Consider the following 26654-nt stretch of genomic DNA (forward strand, 5'->3'; position numbering starts at 1 on the left):
TCTAAGTAGTGCAGTAATCAGCTGGGATCAGCGGCCGGTGTGGTGATGAGCAGGTGTGTGGGCCAGCAGCGGGAGCCCGCAGTGAGCATCGCCGTGGCGAGAGAGAGAGAGAGAGTGAGAGAGAGAGGGCGAGAGAGCAAACAAACCACAAACATATTGCCCAATAGAGGATTGACCAGCAGGGCACAGGGACCATGACACTTTCAGTGCTACACCAAAGGCTGTAAACCTGTTATTCCTGCTGTCGAGAAGTACAGGGCACTTTTGTACAGCATGTAGTCGTTATTATAGGATCTGAGAGTCACTTCCGAGTTTGTTCTGAGAACGCGGGATAGTTTCTGACGGCTGATAGTCAGAACAGAATACAACAAACTTCCCAGAAGGAACGAGGTTTCGTTTTCAAGGCCAGAAGAAGTTCCAGCTGACCATAAGAGAATTACGTTTTGTGTGCTGTAATTTAATGTGCAACTATTAGTATGATAGTAAGCTGTAGTTAAACTACTTTATAAAATCTTGATTTACCCATTCTTATATTCTTATATTTTGCTTGTTCTAATTTTGCACACCTCCGTTGCTTGTCAAACTTGCACAGAAGAATTTCACTCGCATGTACTGTACCAGTGTACCTCCACATGTGATGTGACAATAAAAGTGATTTGATTTGATTCATTCTAATAGACATTAGTGTTTGGGATCAGCTCTCTTTCCTTTAGCGCAGATTCAGCATGTCGGCCCAAAATGCAATAAGGAGCAATAAAACAGCCATTCATGAGATTCTGTCCGGAGACTACGGGCTAATTCTCAACAAAGTTTATGAGAATAAGCTGATCACTCAGTGGGAGTACAAGAATCTTAAACGCATCAACAACGTAAACATGGAGACACACGTCATTGAGCTCTTGGATAAGATCATGAATAAAGGAGAAGATAAATGCAAAGACTTCCTGAACCTCCTGCAAACCGACGGCGCCGTTGAAGACACTTTCCCTCTGCTGGCGAGTTTACAGCTGACTTACACCCCCCTTTTATCTGAGCCTGTCCAAGTGTCTTCATGTCAGCACGGTAACACACACGTAACACTGTATAGAAACGCTGTGTCTCCTGTTGTGTTTGGTTTTTTAACTCGGTTTTATTGTCCTTCCCTCAGATGTTCTGCCACAAGATGGGAATATGTCAAAGGTGAGATGCTGATGCAGAAACAGCCTCCTACACTTGTGACATCGCTTGAGACAGATATGTAAATGAAATTCTGTGGTTACGCAGCCTGTAGTAACACATGTAAAGTGTTGGTGTCCACTCTTTAGGACAGGGATGGGCAATTCCAGACCTCGAGAGCCAGTGTCCTGCAGATTTAAGATGTGTTCTTCATCCAACACAGCTGATTCAAATGGCTGAATGACCTCCACAACGTGTCTTGTAATTCTCTAGAGGCCTGGTAATGAACTAATAATTTTATTCAGGTGTGTTAACCCTGAGTGATATCTAAAACCTGCAGGACACCAGCACTCAAGGCCTGGAGTTGCCCACCCCTGCTTTCGGATGTTTATCAAACTTCTTTGATGGTAAAGCAAGAAGAGGAAAAGATAAAGATGCCTGTAAGTTTCAGGGGCAGATTTTTTTTTGTTAGTATCTGGTGCTTAAATATTTTTCTCTAATTACATTTTTTGCAGAAAGCTTGGCAGAGGTGTTCAGCTGGCTGGGCTTCAAAGTGCTTATGTGTAAAGACCTCACCAAGGATCAGATGGATCAGGCACTGACGTTTGTCGCTTTCCTGGCAGACATGTCTCAGCTGCAGAAGTTCAACTTTAAAGAGTGGGATGGCAGCAGCTTTGTTGATCCTCAGCAGGCTCTTGAGCACGGTGATGCTTTCATCTGCTCTATTCTGAGTCACGGGGAAAAAGGTGTCATTTTGGGATTTGACAGGTACCAAGAGCTATTGGATTTCACGGCTTGTTCACTAGCCAATCAAAAATCAATTCCTTCTGCAGCTGATTATCTAACAGCAGAACAAGAAATCCTTCGTCAGGCACAAGTGGACAGTTTCAGTGAAGATTTAACCCGTTTTCTGGACTTATCCATGTACGAGGCCAACTACGGCAAAGCCCAGACTTGGAGTTGAATGTCATTCACCCAATAGTACTCGATCCTGCTCATCCAGTGACCAAATTAATCATACAAGATTATGATGACAAACTGCATCATGCTGGTTCAGAAAGACTTTTTGCTGAACTACGTCAGAAATTTTGGATTCTCAGAGGAAGGGAAGCAGTACGCAGTCATCAGTATAGCTGCGCTGCATGTAGAAATGCAGAAATGGAGATCATCATTCCAAAAATGTCAGACTTGCCTGCTGCTCGTCTTAGGTTATTCAAACCACCTTTCTATTCCACAGGAATAGACTGCTTTGGACCATACATGGTCAAGACCGGCTGCCAATTGGAGAAAAGGTGGGGAATAATATTCAAATGTCTCACGACTGAGGGGAGCTAACATAAGAGTTATGAGTTATAAGATATAATCTAAGTTGTAACATTGCTGTATGGAGCTGCAGATTTGGTTGCAGGTTAACATAGCTGGACTGGCCATCGGGCATACCGGGCATATGCCCGGTGACTTATTTTTTATTTTTTTTTGTAACGGCCCACTTTGCGCCAGAAACAGGAAACCAGCAGATGTCGCGCTAAACAACAGCAGCACATTTAAGCTTGATCAGCTGTTGTTAGAATTTATTTAATATTAATTTCTAGTATCAGCTGATGTCTGCTGGAGCCACAGCTGTAAAACTGCTGGTCATGATGGTTTGGATATGTGGTGAGAGGGAAACATGAAGATGAAACCAGGAGATGTCCTTACTGAATCATCAGAGCTGTGATGGAGAAACAGGTTTACTTTTTAGGTGACATGAATGAGTTGAAGGGAAGTTATGAACTGTTTCTGAGAGACAAATAACACCAGGATCCTTTTTTAGGTAGCTGACAGCTGGTAACTGTGCAGGGGCGGGTCTTGCAAAGTTTTGCCAGGGGGGCAGGTAGAGCATTAACAGGGAGAGGGGGGCACAAAGAAATACTTTTCTTTCTTATTCTCATTTAAAATATCTAGCTTTTATTAAATAATTATCTGAATCTTACAACAAAAGTTTTTATCTGACGTAAAATGTATAGAAATCAATTTGGATATGTATTTCTATATATAGAAATACATATACCAACAAGACAGTGTACATATGGAAAAGATATATATAAATCTTATAAAGTTTGTATCTGTCTTGTGTGAAACTTGTATGAAAAGCATACAAGAGTAAAAACAGATATAAGATCCCTTGAAAAATTATATAATGAAACTTGTATGTTTTGGATACTTACTAAAACAATATATGAAAGTAATGAGAAAGTGGCCACTTTCATGAGTAAATCATATAAGTTTTTACTATTTCTTTTCCATATGGGCACTGTCACAACAGTATTTGTTTTCATTCAAAGTCTTTATGGCTTTAATACCTGGTGAGCCGGTCAAAATGCCCGATTTTCTGTCCCAGTCCAGCCCTGCAGGTTAATACTGTCAGTGTCACCATGCCAGCTGACTGTATTTCATCATCAGCCAGTGTTGTTCTTTATCAATATTACCAAAGTTTACGATAAGGCAGCAAAGAAAGTATTTACTTGCTTTCAGGTTTTATTCAAATGTTAGTCTTTTCAGTTGTTTCCCCACTTTTTTCCTGTTTCAAAATCAAACACCAGTTTGTGAGAAGATTATCTTCTTTTTTTTAACAGGCAGATAAAGTTTTACATTGGCATTGGCTAATTTGTCAATTGTTTGTTACAAATGTTCGTATTTTAATATTCAAAAATGTTTTTGCCCAAAACATATGTGCACTATATGTCAGTAAAAATACTATGCAAATATTGCTGTCCTTGAATGCTGAGTAAACACTGACAAAGCACTGATTGTAACTCTTGTACTTTATCAACGAAGTATCTGAAAACTATTCACCGTAGTGGTTAAAATCTCATTCTAATAAGAGTTAAAAGTGCATTCGGTTATTAGGTTTATAGGATTATTGAATTATGGTTAACGGTTGGTAGAATTTTTTTTTAAACATTATCTGCCAATTACATCTGCCACCCTTCTCCAAATCTGTGCCCCTACCTGCCCCCCCCCCCCCCCAACAAAAATTTTCTAGACACGCCACTGGACCCAGGACACGCTGGAGAGGTTATATCCCCCCCCCCCCAACAAAAATTTTCTAGACACGCCACTGGACCCAGGACACGCTGGAGAGGTTATATCTCTCGGCTGGCCTGGGAACGCCTTGGTGTTCCCCCGGATAAGCTGGAGGAGGTGGCTGGGGAGAGGGAGGTCTGGGCCTCTTTGCTTAGGCTGCTGCCCCCGCGACCTGGCCTCGAATAAAGCGGATGAAGATGGATGGATGGATGGTCTGTGTTAAAATGCAGCCCTACAAAGTGTTAAAGTTTTGTTTCATTTGTGTTTTTCAGTCACAGAAGCCGTTGGAGGAAATTAGATTCTCGTCTGGACAGAGTTGATCTTCCTGTCGTTTGTTCATATAAAGACTATATGCTATGATTTATTTTATGTTTTGCAGGTGAAAGACTTCACGACAGCTGGAAATCTCAATGTGAAAGGTTTTCTGTAAACTGAGAGATCTAGTACTCACACACAAGCTCCAACTACAGATTTATTTCAAAACAAAAAACTGTTGTCTCGTTAAAGTTTTAAACCCAAAGAATTTCATAAAATAAGACTCCATTGTTATGTAATTTTTGTTAGTGCCATTTTTGTTTCATTAGATGCATTTTGTCCTTTCAGATCTCATAGAATAAAAAGATTTCATTGATAAAAATGCCATTTCAAGTAAAACCAGTTCTCTTTTTCCTGTAAAGTTAGTCATAGCTCAGTGTTTTCCATTTCTATTGTTGCCAAACTGGATCATCCATCTGTTCAGAGCTAACCTGTTATAAAATTTTACACTCAAGCAAGCATGCAGACTGGAAGCTTTCCTTAACCCTGCTTTAGATGAGTATACGCTACCTCCAAGGTTTTAAGCTGAAGGTTTAACCATTTCTCTCACTCCCCTGAGATAAACATTGTGGAAAATCTGTTCCAAAAAAAGCCACACGCAAGATGGACCAAGAATCAGAAACAGATGAAGGTGGAAGGAAGAAATCTGCAAAACAAGAATTAAAAGAGATTCAACTGCTATAAAAAGAGTTTACATGCTGTGGGGAACTGTGGGGTCCCTAAACATTTACTTTGGGCCCTTTTTATTATTTTAAAACTGTAAAAGATGGAAATAAACGAATCCTGCTCCGAACAGTCAAGAAATGTGTCAAGTTTTATGCCTTTTGAAAACCACATTGTCTTTTAATCTCCTAGCTGTTCGCGGTAATTGAAACATGGAGCTCAAAGGGGTTTCAAACGTTAAAACATCAGTGTTTACAAGCTATTGTGCTCAACTGGGTAAACTAACAACACAAACCAGAAATGAAGGTGCAGGGAGATCCGGGGAAATACACAAGGAGAGACGCAGGGAGACCGAGGGGAAACAACACAGACGAACCAGCAATTACTAAGACAGAAAATACAACTTAAATACACTCAGAGAACACAGGGAGATTACACACACAGGTGGGAAACACAGCTGGGAGTGATTAACATGACGAGACTAGGGAGGCAAACTGAAAACACTCACATAAGACGCAGACCTTCACAACAAAACAGGAACACACGGGCAGAACAGAGTAAACACTAACCTGAGGAAGAACAGAACCAAAATCGAAGAGAAAACACAAAATGCTGGGTCAAAAGGACCCAGGATCATGACAGCTAGAGTCCAAAGTGTATGACATCTCAGGGGGAAAAAAGCACTGGAATAAAGCACCGAAATGTGCGCTGCTTTTCAGTCTGGTTACTACCGTTTATGTCAGAACCATACCGGTACCCATCCCTACCCAGAAGTGATCAGCTGACCAAAATTACTCCAAGACTGCATCAATAACTCATCCAGGAAGTCACAGAAGAACCCAAAGCATTTTCTAAAGAACCGCAGCCCTCACCTGGCTCAGTTAAGGTCAGAGGTCATGATTCAACAAAAAGAAAGAGAATGAGTAAAAATGGCATTCACGGGAGATTTCAAGGAGAAAATCACTGCCGACTGAAGGCTTGTCTAACATTTACCAAAATCATCTGAATGATCCCCAAGACCTTTGTGAAAAACGTCTGTGGGCTGACGAGACAAAAGTTAAAATGCATGAACGGTTTAAAACCCGTTGCATGTGGCATGAACTTTAATAGAACTTAAATCAGACTGAGATACTTTAAACCTGCTGTTCATGCTGGAAAACCCTCAGAGGTGGCTGAATTAAAACAATTCTGCAAAGAAGAGTGGGACAAAATTCCTATGCAGACATGTGAAAAACTCATTCTCAGTCTTGCTGCCAAGGGTAGGGGACAATAACGTTTTTAATTTTTCAATTTGTTTTTCTTTCCTAAGTCAACCAGCATTTATACTTTGTGGTCTGTGTTAAAATGCAGCCCTACAGTAACAAAGTGTTACAAGGTAACAAAGTTTTGTTTCATTTTGTTTCATTTGTGTTTTTCAGTCACAGAAGCCGTTGGAGGAAATTAGATTCTCGTCTGGACAGAGTTGATCTTCCTGTCGTTTGTTCATATAAAGACTATATGCTATGATTTATTTTATGTTTTGCAGGTGAAAGACTTCACGACAGCTGGAAATCTCAATGTGAAAGGTTTTCTGTAAACTGAGAGATCTAGTACTCACACAAGTCAGGTTTAAAAATCAGACACAAATCCACAAAAATAACTTCAGAAAAGTCTCAAAGCAGAATCTTAAAAAATACTCCTAATTTTATTAGCAATACAAGTATCAGCTCAACAGCTGACCGCTCAGACACTCACAGGTCCTCTGCCTTTCCAGAAGTAGGACCTCACCTCCATTTGACTGGAGCCCTCATGTGATAGAACATGCGAGGGAATCAGAGAGAAACAGAGTTGCACATCCAACCTGAACATGATCTCAGACACAACATTTCTCTGTGTGTAATTACTATGCTGAAGTAACGAAGCTTGGTCAGGCTTAGGTAGAAACAGGGTGTCAATGATATGTAAGTTCTTCAGTTCAGGGAAAGTACTTTAAATGTCTTCATCAGTTTGCAGGAGGTTGAGGAAAGTTCTGCAGGTATCTTCTGCTTTACTCATGATCTTATCCACAAGCTCAGTATGTCCCACCACATCTTCCCTGTTGATACTTTCAGTATCTGGAGAAATGTTTGTGTGCAAGGACACAAATCAGTGTTGTATTCCTGTGACATTGAGTCACAGGCCCACAATGAGCTTATTCACTGTTACAGAGTGAGACGTTACATGCTGGCCATGTTTATAGTCTTATTTCCCAAAGGCCCAGGTCACCAAGGTGCCGGGAAAGGACACCAGCTACTCCAGGAAGAGGTACAAGCAGGTGATGAGGAGAAGCGAGTGAGCAGGGCCGTAGGACTCAGGCAGCAAGGAGCATGGACAAGGTGGGAGAGTACCTTGCAGCGCCAAGTCATCATGCAGGCAGACTTCCACCAAGTCCGATTCCTTGTGCAGGAAGTATACAGCACCCTACCAAGCCCAGTTAACCTCCATGTGGGGGGGAAGAGTGAGACATCAGACTGTCTGCTGTGCTCTAGAAGAGGCAACCTAGAACACCTCCTCAGGAGCTGCCGAAAGGCCCTGGCTGATGGTCGGTATCGTTGGCGTCACAACCAGGTGCTTAGAGTAGTACCTGAGCAAGCACCATCACGCTCCAGAGAAGGCAATTTCTTTCATTAAGGCTGGAGAGAAACCCAGGTGTGTCCACAGTTAACAGCTGGCCTCCTCAGCACAGTCTCAGATTGGCAGCAACAGGCTGACCGGGGTAAACAGCTAAAATTCCCCCAGCACATCTTAAAAACTTCCCTCTAGCCACACATGATCATCACTTCTGAGGCCTCAAAACAACTGATTATGCTGGAACTTACAGTGCCCTGGGAAGAGCGGATCAAGGAGGCCAACGAGAGGAAATGCGCTGAGGACCAGGAACTAGTGCAGGGAAAGGGGTTGGGAGACATTCTATGAGTCCATAGAAGTGGGATGAAGGGACTTTGCAGGTCAATCACTCTGCAAAGTCCTCGGCCGGCTAGGTGTGGGTGGGCCAGCCAAGAAGAGGGCCATCCAGGCTATGAGTGAAACTGCAGAGAGAGCCACAAAGGTGGCTGTGGATAAAGAGAGCGGATCTGTGGATAGCTATTGGTACGCAAGTTGTGGCCTGATCACCCGTGACTTGGTCGCCAGGGTGAGGATGTATGATTTTGCGAGTCCCGAAACACCTGATTACTGCAGGATACATCGCCGAAGATGCATACCAGTGCATCCAGGAGATGTTTCTTGCATAGTTAATGTTAAAAATATTAAAAAGTACATATGAAGTTTTTCTAAAGTTTGGGTCACTGAGGGCACTTTTGTGCAGCCTCTTAGCATTATGTGAGGATCTGAGAGTCAGAGACAGATGTTACTTTGCTGCATGAAGCAGTGGAGAAGCCGGATCAACAACTGGCAATTATTTTAGAGAACTACACACAAAGTACAGGATGCACTTCCATATACCAGAACATGTACGCATGAAATTGTACATGTTGGTAACACCATCAAATGATTGTGATCATTACAGGGGCCCGGCATCCACAGCAGCAGTTCAAGTTACATCCTGACGTCAGCATGGATATTGAGGTATATGTGTGTCTGTAAATGTGTGTTTCTGAGCAGTTAATGTTGCAGTTTGTCAGTTTGCTGACCGCTGTGTTTTATTCCCACAGAATACCCATGAGCCACTGCCCACTCCTCCTCCTAATGAGGTAATTCATTCACAGGTTCTCATGCTTTCATTCATTCTTTTGTCACATCAGTAACATTTATCATCAGTCTGTTTTCTGTGTTTGTGTCCTGTAGTCAGACTACTACACTCTGACTCATAACCCACGTGGTTGGTGCGTGGTCTTCAACAATGAGATCTTCACAGGAGGTCTGAATAATCGAAAAGGAACTCAGGAGGATGCAGGTACAGTTCTTGGCTTTAAACAATGACCTGATTTATCTATGACTGTTTTATCTGGAAGCTCCTGAGCCCTGTAACAATTAATGCATATATACGTATGCCATGACCATGTAATGTACTTATAATCCTTCTTTTGCTTCTTTTCTGTCTGACACAGATACTCTGAAAGAAGTGTTCACTCGCTTAGGTTTTCAAGTGAAGATACACAACAACTGTACTGCAGAGCAGATGGAGAAGAAAATAAATGATCTTGGCAAGAATAATTTCAAAAGTGATGATGCCTTGGTGCGTAGTCACACATCTTCAGAGTTGTAGTACTTCATACACATGCACTTATTTTGAAATTATTTTGAAAAAAGAGTTATCTGAGAAGATAATACAAGCAGCGAGCTCTGAGGCTCTTACCATAAACATAACCTACAGACACTTTACCATAAAACCATAACTTCTCAGTATTACATTTACATTTTTTCAGCTATTGTTTATCATTTACTGTGCAGATATGCGGTATCAGGCTTCTCAAAAAGGTCTTAGATCAGCACATTTCTAAAAAATGTCACCATGTAGTGCATGTCTCTGTGATTGTAACAGCAGCAACATGTCAGCAGTAGTGTTAGTATAAATAATAAAACATAGGTCTACCTCTGATTTAAGGTGGTGTTCGTGCTTTCACATGGAGAAAAGGGGTGTGTCTTTGGCACTGATTGGGAAAAGGTGCTCCTGAAAGAGCTGACGGACCCCTTTACAAGTGGAAGAGCTCCAACCTTGACAGGGAAGCCCAAACTCTTCTTCATTCAAGCCTGTCAAGGTGATGGATACCAGAAAGGATACCGTCCCTGCAGTAGAGAGGACGAGAACCGAAAAAAAGAAGCATGGCAAGCTGACGCTTCAATCCCTGATGAGACAGTGCCTGAGCTAGCAGACTTTCTGATCGGCATGTCCACAGTAGAGGAGTGCAAGTCCTTTCGAAACAAACGCACAGGATCTATCTACATCCAGGAGCTGTGCAAACAGCTGAAAATAGCAGCAGAAAGGTGAGTTAAAATGATTAGTTTCTTTATAACAGACCACACCACTGTCATATGGGAAGGTCATAGTGCAGTAGTTTCCTACAGAGTAGATTTTTTAAAATGTCACATACAGTTAGGTCCATAGAATTTTGGACAAAAACAAAAATGTAGTCGTTTTTCCTTTTTAGAATACCTCAATAAATTTTCACACAATCATGATGTGACTCAAGTGAAGACTTTGAGCTTTGAGTTTTACAAAACAGTTTAACAGTTCCAAAATTACTCATCTTTACACAAACTCCACCATTTTCTGAGACTCAAAAGTAATGAGGGAAGGCAAATCAAATGCATCAAATCGCTGTACATTTCTGTCTGCCTGCTTTTGGTGCTTTCAGACATGGTGTTGGCATGAGTTGGGTGTTTTGTTAAAATTTTGAAACTATCCAAAATGTGTCCTTTTTTATTCTCATGTTGTCCTTGCAGCCAGGTGATGGACGATATCCTCACTGTCCTGACACGTGTGAACAGGGAGATCAGCAAAGGAGAGTTTTTATCCTACAAACAAATGCCGGAGCCCAAATACACTCTCACCAAGAAGCTTGTCCTCAAATATATATGACCTGACTGTGACCAAATACAACACTGCAAGTCTGCACAATTCCTGCATAGAAAAATGTTTTTCACCTCAGAATCATACATTCTTTCTTGGGCCTATAGTGCTATTTACCTAAATTAAATTTTTAATAGGAAAGACATGTTTGTTTGGTTTTTTGTCATGAAATAAAAAAAACATTAAAGTGGTTTGTATTATTTAAGCAGCTGCCAAAAAGAAACATTACAGGTAAAGGAGGTGCAGAGGTGCTCTGCCATGTCCACACTAATTCATTTTCGTTTGAAAACACATCTTTTTCTCTCTGTTTTGGCTTTCCGTCCACACTCAGATAACGTTTTTGGTGAAGGGAAACAGAGCTTTTTGAAAACGCTCTCCAAAGCAGATACATTTGAAAACGTTTTTGCGTCGCAGTGTGGACAGCAAACCCGGAGCCTTTACGAAAACAATGACACATTTTAGTCACATGATGCAGTCATTAAACTAAGATAGCGGAGGGCATTATACAGCAGTTGTTTAGTTTGCTCTCAGTTTTGACAGCCCTAATAAAGTTTAATATCAGTCTGTACATGTTCCAGATAGCTTTTCTTCAAATTCTTTCATTCTCACTCGCTTTTGCAACTTTGTACTTCTGTGTTAATCGCAGCAACAACGCCACATCATTGTCAGTCCATTAAAAAACAACTGTGTTGTTCCTCAACATTTTGCCGTGACGTTTCAAAGAGCCTAAACAGCAGACCGATATGATGCAGGTCGAATCGTCTTATGTTTCACAGATGTGTAAGCGGTTTTAGTCGTTTCAGCGTGGATGAACAACTGTTCGGAAACGATTGAAAATGATAGTGTGGACACTGAGCGTTTTTAGACGAAAACGGATTAGTGTAAGCGTAGTATAAATTTCAGCTTCAAACCATGACAGAGATACGCCATATAGACACTGTTGTACTTCCCTCTCGACCTCTGTACACAGTGACAACCACAGGTGAATGAGACAGGTTGTATAAAGCACTTTTGAGTACTCGGAAAAGAAAAAAGCGTCATATATAAATCACTCATCATTTGAACCAAAAAATTAGAATTTGGATCCGTCGCTGCATAAGACATGGACTGATTTCATTGCAGTTCTTGTGTAATCTTGCATGCCTCAACCCATTCTTCTCATCTGGGTGGACAGTCACCCTTCCACTAAGACTTTTTCTGATGATGCTTCAGTGAACAGAAGCTGGATAAACTGAAGGGCCAGATCTCTCGGGTCCTTTGTCGGGTCTTTGCTAGATTTTCTTCATATTTATTAGGGACATGACTTTCATATACTGTTGTAAATAGTTTTTAAAGGTCTGCTACATCCTCTTCTGTCCTTTTCATAAGGACACACAGTACACAATGCATCCAATAAATTTGAAGAGACGTGCTTTTGGAACAGGCTGCTAACAATAAATTGTCTAAAAATACTAACGGAAAAACATTTTTCAGGTCAGATACAAGGATTGGATTGAAAATGAGTAAAAAAGCAGCCAATGTCCACAAAAAACCCTTTGAATGACTTTCAGAAAGCCTATAGGATTAATGTTCAAGATCATTTTGAAAAATAACAAAGTTTGGCTACTTGGAAGCAAAACATAAAGAAATTAACGACTTGCACAGTACTCTATAATATATATCACTTAAATCTTCCTTATGTTAAATCATGAATGAGCTGATCTGCAGAGGGCACATATAAAAGATGTTTTCAGGTTACCTCTGACGCATGTAAATATCAGCTTCATCATAACGCTGGCCTTCATTAGCCTGAGAGAAATTCAGCATATTTGATGAGCTTGTTTACATCACTTTGTAAAACTTCAGAATCCAAATAATAACAGCTCAAATTATATCAGGTGAAAGGAGTCAAAACTCTGCAAAGTGTGGAAGACTCGTGCGCCAGCAGCAGAGAGCACTTTAGGAGAGCGCGTGGATTCAGTAATGTGACACGCGAATGATGAAAATGAGTCTGCGCCTTTCAGGCCTCGCTGTGTGGGTGTGCCTTCAGAGAGACTCTTCCAGAGCCCAAATGGGTTAAAGATTGTGTTGAATCCCTGACCCGGAGTGGGCACTCCTCCCTTTTCCGGCTGCGGACCATGGCCTCAGATTTGGAGGTGCTGATTCTCATTCCCATCGCTTCACACTCGGCGGCGAACCGTTCCAAGGCAAGCTGGACGCCATCAACTGACGAAGCCAACAGGACCACATCATCTGCGAAAAGCAGAGATGAGATCCTGAGACCACCAAAGAGAAAGCCTTCTGCCACTTGGCTACGCCTAGAAATTCTGTCCATTCTAATGGACCGATTCTGTTCATCATAAAAATTAAGAACAGAATCGTTGACAAAGTGCAGACCTGGCGGAGCCAAACACACACCAGGAACAAGTCCGACTTATTGCCGGCTATGCAGACCAAGCTCTTGCAACAATCGTATAAGGACTGAATGGCCCATAGCAATGGGCCAGACACCCCACACTCCCGGAGCACCCCCCACAGGACCCCCCGAGGGACATGGTCAAATGCCTTCTCCAAGTCCACAAAACACATGTAGACTGGTTGGGCAAATTCCCATGCGCCATCGAGTATCCTCGAGAGGGTAAGGAGCTGGTCCAGTGTTCCACGGCCAGGACGAAAACCGCATTGTTCCTCCTGTATCCGAGGTTCGACTAACAGACGAACTGTCCTCTCCAGCACCCTGGCATAGACTTTCCCAGGGAGGCTGAGGAGTGTGATCCCCCTGTAGTTGGAACACACCCTCCGGTCCCCCTTCTTAAAGATGGGGACCACCACCCCGGTCTGTCAGTCCAGGGGTACTGCCCCTGATCCTCACGCAACATTGCAGAGCGGTGTCAACCAAGACAGCCCTACAACATCCAGACTGCTTCATCTAACTGTCCATAGAATTCTATTCTATTCTATTCTATTCCATAAGAATAAACATGTTTACAGCTTATAAGCAACTATAAAGAAAAACAACAGCAGTCATTCCTTTAAAGAAAAATATATTTTTTTTATAATTGTCTATAATTATATTTCTTTTTGTTTTGAGCCATTAAGTATAGAAGTTCATTTGTTGTGTATCATACACAGGACCTAACAAAATATCACGTTTCTACAAATAAAGAGTTAAAAACGATACATATGACAGTGAAACTTTCCTTTTTATTTATTTATTGAACTCATGTCCCAAAAGAAAGTCATTTGTTTATAATAATTGTCACCATATTTCTACTACTCTTATGTAATTTCTTTTGAAATTGTACTTAACATATATCTGTAATTAGTCATAACAAGTTATGGGTTGGATGCTTGAAAGTCTGAAACCAGAATATATAGAAGGTGAAGAAGTCTGAAAAGTTATTGCTGATTTTATTAGACCAGCAGCACCAAAAATATGATCTCTCGCCAACTTTACATATAGGACACAGGCACTTCTGCCTATATGTAAACACCAATAAAAACACAATAATATACATTTTATTAATCACTTCAGTGCCCAATTCAATGACATGTACACATTAAATGGCATTATTAATCAGTTTTTAAATGTGGAAGAACGATTTGTAAAACAAATGACCACCACTTAATCACAATTCAGCAGCGTATAATTATGTGGCAGAAGAAAAGAGAAATGGCATGTTAACAATTTCAGAAGCTAAATTTCATAACCACATTTTATATACTATGATATTTTCTTTGATTTTTGAGATGAGATTAAAATAGAAATTCATTCATACATACACGCTGTAAATCAGGCTCATCAAGTTTATGTGAATCTGGGAATTATTTTTGGTCACAGGCGGGTGACAGGTTTGAGGACGAGCTTCTTGGTGAGAGTGTATCTGGGCTCTGGCATTTGTTTGTGGGTTGAATACGCTCCTTTGCTGACCTCCCTGTTAACACGTGTCAGGACAGTGAGGATATCATCCATCTCCTGACTGCAAGGAAAACATCAGAAACACACTAAAAATAACAACTTGAATTTTTGGAATACTTGAAACATTGAGCTTTCTGATGTTTTACATAAGCACATCTTACATCACCAAAAGCAGACCTACAGATATGCACATAAGTATAGCTTTCTAAATATCTTTTATCATTGCAAAAACTATAAAAACAGTTTATAACAGTGTGCTATAAAGATGTCAGATTGTGTCACTTTACATGACAGTTGTGCCTAAGTAAAGTATAAATAAAATTAGGCTTACTTAAAATGTTTTCTGTATGTCAACAAATAAATTGTGAAATGTGTCATATATTACAGTTTTCTTCCAAAGTAGCATTTTATCCTATTAAACTATTTCTCTCACCTTTCTGCTGATCTTGTCAGCTGCTTGCACAGCTCCTGGGTGTAGATACATCCTGTGACTCTGTTTCGAAACGTCACGAAATCCTCCACGGTGGCCATGCCTATCAGAAAGTCTGCTTCTGAAGGCATTGTCTCAATCTGTCTCCCCGGGTCTGCATTTCCTTCCAAGAAGAATTGTGTCTCCCTCCCATCCTCTTGAGGCCCCAAGCTGCAGGGACAGTATCCTTTTTGTAATCCTTCACCCTGACTTGCTTCAATGAAGAAGAGTTTGGGCTTCCCTGACAAGGTTGGGACTCTTCCACTTGTAAAAGGGAGCATCAGATCTTTCAGGAACACCTTTTCCCCATCGGTGCCAAAGACACACCCCTTTGTTCCATGCGAAAGCACGCATACCACCTTAAATCAGAGGCATATTGGATAGATGTGGTGTTAAGAACAAAAAATGCAAAAGGACACATGGTAGTGAATTTTGTGAAAAGGATAAAAATAGCTGTGGTGACCACATACTTTAAGAAGAAGGTAGAATGTAAGGAGAATTATAAGAGTAGAGAAAGGTTCACAAAGGTAAACTACATCTTGTGCAGAATCGTAAAGAGAGAGGATACTGCAAGGTGGTGTCAGGGGAGAATGTAGCTAGGTAGATTTAAATGGTACTCTGAAGGTTGACTTTGGAAATGAAGAAGGGGAAGTGAATGAAGCCAAAAGCAAGGATTAAGTGAAGAAGAAGGACATTGTGCAGTATATAGGCAGATGTTATATGAACTATCAGGGCTGCTTATCAACCTCTGGTCAGTATAAAGGTAGTACGAATGTTGGTAAATGATACTAAATTAACTAATTCAAAACTGACAGTTGCCCTGGACCCAACCCTGACGTATGCAATGAGTTAGGGATGCAGCTATCAATTATTTTTGTAATCAACTAATCTATCGATTATTTCATTGATTAATCGAGTAATCTGTTAACCAAATATATCATGAAAAATTAGGTTTAAATTTTTTGGTGAAAAATTTGTTCATGGCAGTCAGTGTTGGGGAGTACTGAATACATGTACCGGCATTACGTATTTAAAATACAAAATAAGTGTAACTGTTTTCCGATAAAGTTACCATTTAAAAAGGTAATAATCAGAATACAGTTACTTTGTAAAAACAGATGGATAACACGGTGGTCTTTTCCTGTTTCATATTGTAGGCTATCCCCTCTTTACTTTTTGGTAATCCATACCGGTGGAAACCCAAATAAAACGTGCAATAAGAGGCTCTAATGCCTGGGTCTCAATCTCGCGGCCCATGTCACCTCTACTTGCATAATGACGTGAAGAAATATTTTTTTTAAATTAATATCCAAAGAATGATTTAATATGAAGGCAATATGAGCAGAGTGTTACAGGCATAGCCCTAAAGAATGTAGCCTAATGGCCAGTGTAGTTCGTGTTGCAGGGAGAATGTGTGGGACTGCCCCTGGTGTTATGTGTGTTTGTGAGCACGAGGAAGGGAGAAAAAGGAAAGTCAAAAAGTATGAGTTGCTACCCACCAGAAACGGGAGATGGAAGCATGTAAATATAATAATAACCGCTGCAGCCAGTGCAGAGTGCCTGACGAGTCCAGTTGTAAGGGGTCATGACTCGACTGCACACTGGGTTTGCCGCCTCCAAAACAATAATTTCCATTGGAGCAGCCCTTCAATGCCTCTCTCTGTCTCTCGCTAGCAAATTTGACCCAGACAGTAAAGCTAGTTCCCGGCTATGAGCCCGACACGGAACCCGACATATTAGCCAGAGGTCCCTTTACTATGGTTCGGAGCCACGGACCTGGCCGAGGTATAAGAGAGTACAAAAATAAATAAAACAATTTTCACTAGCAGTCAAAAACTAATGTGTCTGCATTTTTATTTTGTTAAATACGAGCAAAATGACAGCAGAAGTGCTGCCACATGTCTGGCCAAAAGAGGGTACCAATTTGTTTATTTGGTAGTTCAATAAAAGGCTTCAGTTAAGACTGTGAAAAAAATTGGGTTCACGTTTGCAGTTTTGTCTAATTATGCAATATTTGAAATAAAAACAAACAAACAAAACACTACATTTTCAGATGTGAGTGAAGTTGCCCCCCCCCCCCCCCACCTTCTTCAAATCCAACAAAAGTGGTATCAAACGTTTGTGCTACGTTTGTGCTGCAAAAATTTTCGTTTGTGCTGCTATTATTTTTAAGATATTAATAAAAATTTCTAGAGGTCAGAGATCAACCAGCCCCCCCACATTAATTAAATCAAACAAAATGGGTGTCAATCAACTGTGCTACGTTTGTGCTGGTTTGTGCTGCTAAAATTCTTGTTTGTGCTGCTTCTGTTTTAAAGAAAGAAGACAGCTTCAGCTTACCGCATCTTATATCAGTTGCACCGAAGTAGCTGTAAGTAATCTGGGCGCTACAGCTTTAAGCAGAGGTTAAGATGGTTCTCTTAACCTCTAGTGTCCACCATCTGGTTCAGGTGTTACCACCACCAAAGGCCCTAACCATCTTTAAGCCACAGGTCAGTGCAGCAGCTTCAGCAATGGAGGTGGTCCATTCGGACTTAATGTCCCCAGTCTCCCTCGGGATGGGTCAAAGCTCAGCCGGACCGTGGCCTCTGCCAGGTGTTCCCAGTGCACCCTCACTATATGTTTAGGCTTGCCAGGTCTATCCAGCCTCCTCTCCCACCACCTGGTCAGAATCACCACCAGGTGGTGATCGGTTTACACCAACACCAGACTGAGACAGAGTCCAGCCCCTCTCCAGGAGACTGGTTCCAGAGCCCGATCTAGCGGGTACATCTCGACTTCACGCAATATATTCCATATCCTATTCGCTAGTCTCGGTAGCCAAGGGTCTGTCCACCAGGGTTTCCGCCACTGGCTGCCAACCAGCACACAATGCACCTGACCCCTATGGCACCTCCTGTGGGTGTTGGGCCTACAGGAGGGTGGGCCCATGTCCCTTTTCGGGCTGTCCCAACCAGCCCACATAGACTAAGGCCTGCCCACCAGACACTCACTCTTGGGCACCCTCCCCAGGCCCGGCTCCTGGGTAGATCCTGGTAACCCTATGCTGGGAAACTGTGCCCTGGATATTCTGCTCATAGGGGTTTTTGAATTGCTCTGTCTGGTCCCTCACCCAGGGCCAATTTGCCATGCAAAACTTTACCAGGTTACAAAAAGTCCTTGGCAACATAGCCTCTGGGATCACTGGGAGATGCAAATCCAAGGATATAAAATAAATTAAGAATATAGAATGGTGGTTGAGGATACAATTCCAAAGATGTATGAATCTACTTACCAAGGCATTATCATTCACAAAATTCTTCTTGCTGTACATTCTTAATTCATTTCGTATTTGTGCTGCAGTCAGGTTGTTGTGTATCAGCACTTTAAAGCCTAAGCTTGTGAACACTGTGTTCAGAGCATCTGTGCCACATAGAAAAGAAACAAATGAAGGTATAGCAGTAGATTACAAAACCAAAGAATATCTGATCTGTATGTGCAGTAATTGTTGCAGGTCTCAGTGCTTCTAGTTAAAACAGTCCTACATAAATCAGGTCATGATATGGTTTGAAGGTAAGAACTCTACCTGCATCCTTCTGAGTTCCCCTTCGAGCATGTAGACATGTTTCAGTAGTGAAGGTCTCATTATTGATGATCACACATAAACCATGAGACGTATGAGTCAAAGTGTAGTATTCTGACTACAGGACACAAACAAAGAAAATGTGAATTATTATGTTTTTACATTAATATAAATGTTAGTGTTCCGACAAAAGAATGAATGAAAGCATAAAAGTCTGAATTTATTATTAATCCTTTATTTATCCAGGTAAAAAATCTCATTGAGATTAAAAATCTCATTTCCAAGAGAGACCTGGCATCATAGCAACAAAATGAATGAACTACCTGATCAGGAAGAGAGATGGGCTGTGATCGTGCATCAGTGTAAATAATCTCTCCTCTGCCTTAGAGACAAAAGAACAACATATTTACATGTTCAGTATTATGACAAAATAATAAAAACCAGAGTGACTGTAGGAATTCCTAAAAAATAACTACAATTTTTTCTGAACAGAGATACTTACAACTGCACTGAGTTTCAGTTACAGACAGAGGAAGATGGGATTCATTTGTGTCAAAAAACCTCTGTGGGAATAAACATCACAGTGATCAGCAAACTGACACACAGAATTAAATGTTCAGAAACACACAGACAGATACAGTTGTCAATACTGACATGAGGAGGTAACATCTGCTGCTGTTGGGGGACTCCTGTAACGAGTACAATCATTTGATGATGTTCACAGAAACACACTGTTTACACCTAAATGTTTTTCTGTGGTTAAGTGAAAAATGTCTCTCATACCTTGAACGTAGTTCTCTACAATCATTGCCAGCTCAGGATCAATCTCTTGGAGTATTTCATGCAACACACTGACATTTGTGTCTGATATTAAATCTTTCTTTTCCATCTGAGCAAACACATCCAGCGCTGTCTGGAATTAACAGCAAAGATGGTTTTAGTTCACAGAGGCTCTTGTAACAGGGCGGCCCTTAGCAGCTGGAAACACAGTGAGATGGACCAAGGCAGAAGTAGTGGAACAAAGTATTTATTTGCCATACAGCTCTCCTTACAACAATTAACTTGTCGAGCTTCTTCACAGCACAAAAATAATCTGTCTCTAATGACAACTGGCAGCTTTAATATGTTCAGCTGTCACCGACTTAGAGTTGGATGTCTCGAGACCGGTCTCGAGACCACTTTTACGTGGTCTTGGTCTCGGTCTTGGTCTCGACGGACTTTTGTCTTGGTCTCGGTCTTGGTCTCGATGGACTTTTGTCTTGGTATCGACGGACTTTTGCCTTGGTCTCGGTCTCGCTGTTTCGGTCTTGTGTTCTCAAATCGACATAGTGTTCGGGAGATTTGAGTCAACCATCAGCGGAGCGGGGGGGTGGCTTACTGGGCTTAAGCCCGGGTCATTTTTTCAGAAGCATGGGGTCTTTTGGAGTGTAATTTGTTAGTTAGATGCCTGACTGACAACTGTATAAAACAAAAACAACACACGAAGCACAGAGCGCACCGTCGTAAATTCCCCCTAATATTGGTATGATCCGAGCTCAGGCACTAGGCGACTGAGCACAGCACCCATGTGAGCGAGGGGGGAGAAGCTGCTCCTTGCGAGTTTGCTGCAGACAGAGGAGAGCTTAAGTTTGACCAGGTACCAAAGCAAATCATTCGTACTGAACTAATAATGTAAATATGACGGTGTATCACAAAAGATTGATATCAAACTGATCACTTGGTTGCGTTACTTGCTCTTCGAGTGAATCAACAAATGGATAAATAAAAAGCCGAACAGCAATGCTGATTTTTTAGAGAGTCTTAGCTTACATTTCATATTTTCAGTTGTTTCCCTCCACGGATAAACAAACTCTCTAAATCGGTTTCAGTTGTGTACTGATGTACACAACAATGGACATAAGGAGCTTCTTTCAAAGAAAAAACTCAGGTAGATGTTATTTTATATATTATGCTTTGAATGTTCAGTATATCTATGCAAAACAAGAGGAATTTCAATACACAGCAGTATATTCACAGTTGAAACCAGATATTTACATACACTTTATGGAGAAAACATAAAAACTTTTTTTTACTGTTAAACATCAATTTAGAGTAAACTTTTGTTTTAGATAAATAAATGTTGAAATATCTTTTGAATTAGTTAAATGTCAGAATAAAAAGAGGGAGCTGTCTATTTTAATCACTTTCATCAAATTTAGGAGTACATATACACTAAGTTTATTGTTAATTAATAGGAAAACTCCAGACGATTCCATTCTGAGCTGAAGAAGCTTCTGATAGGTTAGTAGAGTCCATGTGAGTAAACAGGTGGCACAGCTGTGGATGCATATAAGGCAAAACACAGAGCCTGTTTCTTTGACATGGGAAAATCAAGAGATGTCAACCAAAACACCAGGAAAAGAACTGTGGAGCTCCATAAGTGTGGCTCAATTTTGAATACAATTTGGTGCCATTTGCAATTAAGAAATACAGATAGTTTCTCTCTTTACTCTTAAAGTTAACAAATATGTTTTTTATATTTATCAATCTAAAAAAATAAACATTTAGTCTGATTTGATGTTACAATTAAAAAAGTGTTTTTATCTGAAGAGTTTGTAAATATCTGGTTTCAACTGTATATTTGATGATGTTGGTGTTTGGCTTGATTGTCAGCACAAAGAGGGAGAGAGAGGAACAGAGAGGGAGAGAGAGAATGAGGACAGAACAGAGATGGAACAAGAGCAGGTGAGACACACATGTTAGTCAAATGGTTGTTTGCCAAAACTCATCAGAACATGTATCTCGTACCTAGTGTTTCTTTTTAGATACAATTTGTTACTTTTCAAATTCTATATTTATTAAGTTATGCAGGCTTGTTTGCACAACAAGGCTACATAATTATATAAACTTTTCTCAATCTAAATATTGTACTTTGGTAGAATTAAAAAATAAGTGTAGTGCAGGTCTATGATGATTTTTAGTGCTACTATCATCTAGTTCTGATTCTGGTTCTGTCTTGGTTACTGTTGTAGTCCTGTTTTAATTCCGGATCAGTTCTGGGTCTGGTTGAATTGGGGTTTAGTCCCTGTGTCTTGATACAGGCCTGACTTTGTTCTGCCTTGCTGCTTAATTAAAAAACTAGTTTAAGGTGTCCTGCATATGTCTATAGAATAGCATCTGGCTGCAGTTTAAAGACTTTTTTTGTCTCGGTCTTGGTCTTGGTCTTGGTCTCGTCTCGACTCGGTCTCGTCTCAACTTGGTCTTGCTCTCGATACCCTCTGGTCTTGGTCTTGTCTTGGTCTCGGATTAGGCGGTCTTGACTACAAGTCTACACCGACTTAACCATTATTCCACTCTCAGGTAAATTCTTAAATCCCAACCTTCCACCACAGTATACAATATATTAATTAGAATAAATAAATACATAAATACATTTTCACATTTACATATTAATAAATATTTCACACTTTAATGTTACACCAAACCCACTATTATAAAAACCCAGAAACCCAAGCACAAAGATTCACCACACTCTCTTTACCTATGGTCTCTCCCGGAACCTTTAAATGGTGTCTGGACCCTCGGGGAAACATTTGCCCAAACACCTTGAAGAGGACACAGGCAAGAAAGGTGAGTAATCATTATCTTACACTTATTTGCACCACTTTTATCCCTAGATTTCACACACACTTGCATTAGTTTTCCTTACTGGTAAACCTTAATCACAATCTCAATCACCATTCTTCTCTCCTGACAGACAACCACCACATTCCTTGATGAGGAGCAGCTGTGCAGGATCTGAAACAAGGCCACCAACTGATTTTAAAATTCCCAATAAATAGTCAATAAATATTTAAACTTGTGTGCAAATCCATGCTTAAAGTGCAATGCTAAATAAAGTGCTTGATAAGGTGCTTTTAACCCTCCTGCCATCCTTTAAAAAACTCACACCCATCACCCTAGGGACCATTCTCAGCCACGCCATAAAAAGACCATATATCCATATTTTATTCCACTTTAAATTAGCCAACCTTGTAAAACTACTTCTCCCTGAAATATTCATGTAAAGTTTTAATAATATTTTCGTTGTTTTAACCCTTCAAATCCCAGTGTTATTACATGAGCGCCCTGTGTTATAAGCCCCAAAAACCAAAAAACGAAACTAAATATTTCCACAAAAAACCAGTTGAAGTAATATGTGATTGTCATTATAAGTAGGCCTTTAGATGGACCAAAGATTGGCACCAACATACATTTTGACCTGCCATTATTTTTTTTGCAATTTAAAAATTAAAACTTCAAGGCCCTGAGTCTTCATTGACATCCAAGAAAAGAAGAAAAAATAAAATCATATGATGATAATTTGGGGTTGAAAAATAGCGTTTATAATGGAAGTCAATGGGCAGAAAATGGTCCCCAGGGTGATGGGTGTGGGGATTTCTGCTGCTCAGCCATTTTAGGCTGATTTAAGGAATTCACACTGGAATATTAACATTGACAGGTAAAAACTATCCTGTGGCAAGTTTGGTTATATTCCACTGAACACAGTGGAAATGGCAGCCATTTAACACATAGCAGTGGCACAAAAAGGTCCCAAGAAGGCAGGAAGGTTAATAAAGTGAAAGGTGTGTTCTAAAGTGCTATACAGATAATCTAATATAAATACATGCAGTAAGGGAGTCCTCTTCCTTACACTCTGCAGCTACACTATAAATCTATCAACTGCTTCACAGCAAAATGTTACTCAAATGGCAGTTTAAAGACACAAATCTTCAGCTCTGTGATGAACAAGTCAGCTGGGTGCACAGATCATAGACTGAAATTCTCTGTGACCTTCAGTTTGTAATTTAGATTTAGGGATGGATGCACTTAGAATACTTGCAAGTTTAAAGCACTTCTTAAATGCTTTCACATTTCAGATCCAGAAGTTAGCTTTATATATCTTTTGTTTATTTTTTACATCCAGTCTATGATCAAGAGAAACATAGAAATGAACCACTGTTCATTATGTTAACACATGTCTTTGAAAAATGTGGAGAGGCTTTGTCTTCATTGGCATTTCTGTTTTGTGCCAGCTATACAAAAAAGAGGCTGGTAAGATGGAAGCTGTTAAATTTTGTGGTGGGTCAAGCAAAACTTTCTATATATAAAAGAAGAAAAAATAAGATTAATAATATTGCAGGGAAAAGGGTTGATACAACTTTCATTTAGCTGGTTAAATATAGATGTCTACAAGCTCTACAAGGGCCTGATATCCACACGAGGACATTATACTGCCACTGTTCTTTTAAATTTAAAATGTCCCAATATGTGGATCTCACTTTTCTCAGAAACAAAAATCAGGAAAAAAATAAAGATAAAAATCTGTAAATTCTTTGTTTTTACATTCATCTGCTCCCAATCAGCCCAAATAGCAAAGAGAAAGTAAAAATTCATGCCATGAAAGAGTTCGGGTCTTAGGAGGTTAAAGCTGAATTTCCATTGCATCCATTGACAAATAATTTAACTGATTTTTCTTCTCAGTGGTGCTTTAAGAAAAGAGTGTGTTTTGTTATATATGGTCAATTATATTTCAGCCCTGTGACAATTTATTTTCTTCTTGTGATGTACTGATGTTCATTTATTGAGAAATAAATGTTTTGTTAAAAAGAAAATCACCATAGGATTTAAAATCTGAAGCCCAGATACAGTTGTTTCTTAATGACTACATCCTGTAGATGTAGATATGGTGAGTTGATTTTAAAATAGCTGGAGATGTGTGCAAATGTTATCTCACTTTGCATTGATCCAGTGTGCTTTTGAGCAGCTTTGATCTCAGTAGAAACTTCATGATTGCGATATTGTCGTTATTCATAGCATCACATATTTTGTACAGCATCACCCTAACAGTGGGGAAAAAAAGAAGAAAAAATAAAAATGTGGAGAGAAAGCCAAACAGACACAAAGATATTGTAATTCAAACTGATAGCATTTAAGTACTAATTACTACTATATGTATGCTGTCATATTAAAGTCAATGTGGGACTGCGTTCACCTGTACTGTGACAGAACAGGACTTCCATCTGTGTCCTTTGATCGTTTGCTATCTATGCCCAGGGACCTGACGAGGTCTACTCGATCAATAGTTGAGAGAAGCTGAGAAAGGAAACAATTGTTCTGCAGGAGACCTTTTTCCTTTAAGCTTGAGAACAGGTCTTTGATATTAGTGATCTGTGGGGTAGGGGGGGGGGGGTCATTAGAAAGTCTATCAGTGAATATGAACATATCTAAGCTATCTATCATACTGTCAGTCCTACAAGTGACGCATCCATAAACATGTCAGTAAAACAAGTGGAAGGATAACAGTATAGAACATGCAGCACTGACCACTTTCAGATGACTTCTACTAACAACATCACGACACAGGAAGCAAAGTGCTGCCACCTCGGTAGAGTCCAGCTCATCTTCTAGAGTTGAGGACAAGCTTTGTATCACAGGCCTGGATGGACTGATAGATACAAACACTAAGTACCATAGGCTATATGAATGTAGCAACAGTCTTTGAGATGACCCTATGTCATACATCTTGCAATATTATGTGAAGGAAATTGATTAAACAGCACACTATCTCTGTGACACAAATGTAACTTATTTGAGCTGCTCTGTATTTCCAGAAGTAGGACCTCACCTCCATTTGACTGGAGCCGTCTTGTGACAGAACATAGAGAGAAACAGAGTTACACATCCAACCAGAATATGATCTCAGACACAACTTTTCTGTGTGTGTTTAATTACCATGTAAAAACAGGATGTCATTTTTTAAGTCCTTCAGCTGAGGGGAAGTAGTTTTAATGTCTTCATCAGTTTGCAGGAAGTTCAGAAAAGCTCCGCAGGTATCGTCTCCTTTACTCATGATCTTATCCACGAGCTCAACAATGTGTCCCTCCACATCTTTTCCGCCGATACTTTTAAGAATGTTGTACTCCCGTTCAGTGATCAGCTCCTTCTCATAAACTTTGTTGAGGATCAGCCTGTAGTCTCCAGACAGAATCGTTTGGATGGCTGTTTTATTTCTCCTCACAATGTCTTTGGCAGACATGCTGAGTCTGCATTACAGACAATTACACAGTTTAAATATCACAACTGCAACTAACAGCAGCACACAGGTTTTATTATCTTACAAAGTCTTCATTTTAAATGTAATAGTTATTGCATGTTACCTCTTTTGGTGTCCTTGAGAGTGTGCGCACAGATGATTCAGCGGCCCTGCTTCATTGCATTATGTTCTGCAAAAGAATATGCAACTCCTCAAAGCAAATACTACTTCTGTAAGCTACTGTACTTGCTGCAGTAATTAATAATGGCTGGAAACAAAGCAATAATTTAGCAAGAAATGTGAATGTGCCTGAATGATAATTTCATGTGTGCCCTGTAGCCTAAAATGTGTATTACAACGACTTGTTGGGAAAAATTTGTTTAGACATAAATGTTGATGCCATAATACTGCAAACTCAGACATAGTTGTAATTTCTATTCAAAATGTAGCTGTATGAAATGTATGACAGTCCGTTAACCAAATAATTCAGATCTTCTCTGTCTAAAATGTTAAGTGACAGACAAAATAATAATACTACTGATAACAAATATATTTTGCTTATATAACTGTTTTGTGCACCATCAGTACCTATCAAAAAGGAAGCAGGCTGGACCTGTAGTGTATAACTACTCTGTCCTACAATCAAGTTTATGAGGATTCTTTTGTTTGTTTTTGTTGTTTTTTTCTTTTTCAAAGATAATATTTGAGAGAATAACTAATAACCTCTCAGAAGTCACCCTGGTTTTCTCCGTCCTACCCAAATGTAAAAGGGGATATATTTCCTCAGGCTGCATGTCCCCATCTGCCACATTTGTCCCCATCCTATAAAGCACCACCACGAAGTAGATCATTAGCAGGCACCTGCATGAGTCAAGCTGTAACTATCACCAGTTAATACAGGCTTGTTTCCTAAATGACCTTAACAGGCTGGAACGAAAGGCA

At 40.2% G+C, this 26654-nt stretch overlaps 1 protein-coding gene and 1 pseudogene across 2 annotated transcripts; one reads left to right on the plus strand and one right to left on the minus strand.

Annotated features, from left to right (window-relative positions):
• The first annotated feature begins 202 nt into the window (after nucleotides 1-202).
• Nucleotides 203-10870, plus strand: LOC146688206 (uncharacterized). The gene is made up of 8 exons (XM_085440421.1): nucleotides 203-1179; nucleotides 1671-2114; nucleotides 8199-8350; nucleotides 8871-8909; nucleotides 9004-9112; nucleotides 9267-9394; nucleotides 9764-10143; nucleotides 10603-10870. Exons 1-8 carry the CDS (start codon nucleotides 726-728, stop codon nucleotides 10736-10738), a joined length of 1842 nt encoding a protein of 613 aa, XP_085296547.1. The 5' UTR covers nucleotides 203-725; the 3' UTR covers nucleotides 10739-10870.
• Nucleotides 10871-14337: 3467 nt separating this feature from the next.
• Nucleotides 14338-25718, minus strand: LOC146688207 (caspase-8-like; annotated as a pseudogene). The gene is made up of 12 exons (XR_014916598.1): nucleotides 25265-25718; nucleotides 25004-25140; nucleotides 24672-24847; nucleotides 24414-24519; nucleotides 19391-19571; nucleotides 19313-19347; nucleotides 19161-19221; nucleotides 18982-19040; nucleotides 18662-18776; nucleotides 18371-18498; nucleotides 15061-15455; nucleotides 14338-14688 (listed from the first exon to the last, which is right to left on the minus strand). The product of XR_014916598.1 is annotated as a caspase-8-like (transcript).
• Nucleotides 25719-26654: the final 936 nt, after the last annotated feature.

Source organism: Copadichromis virginalis, linkage group LG18, assembly GCF_057382275.1.
Source record: "Copadichromis virginalis isolate Kocher_CV1m ecotype Utaka linkage group LG18, C_Virginalis_male_GT1.1, whole genome shotgun sequence".
Lineage (NCBI taxonomy): Eukaryota > Metazoa > Chordata > Actinopteri > Cichliformes > Cichlidae > Copadichromis > Copadichromis virginalis.

Coding starts and splice junctions, on each gene's coding strand:
- LOC146688206 (XM_085440421.1), top strand. CDS start 726: ATGTCGGCCCAAAATGCAATAAGGAGCAATAAAACAGCCATTCATGAG. Junction 2,115..8,198: donor CGGCAAAGCCCAGACTTGGA/GTTGAATGTCAT, acceptor TCGGCCGGCTAG/GTGTGGGTGGGCCAGCCAAG. Junction 10,144..10,602: donor CTGAAAATAGCAGCAGAAAG/GTGAGTTAAAAT, acceptor TTGTCCTTGCAG/CCAGGTGATGGACGATATCC.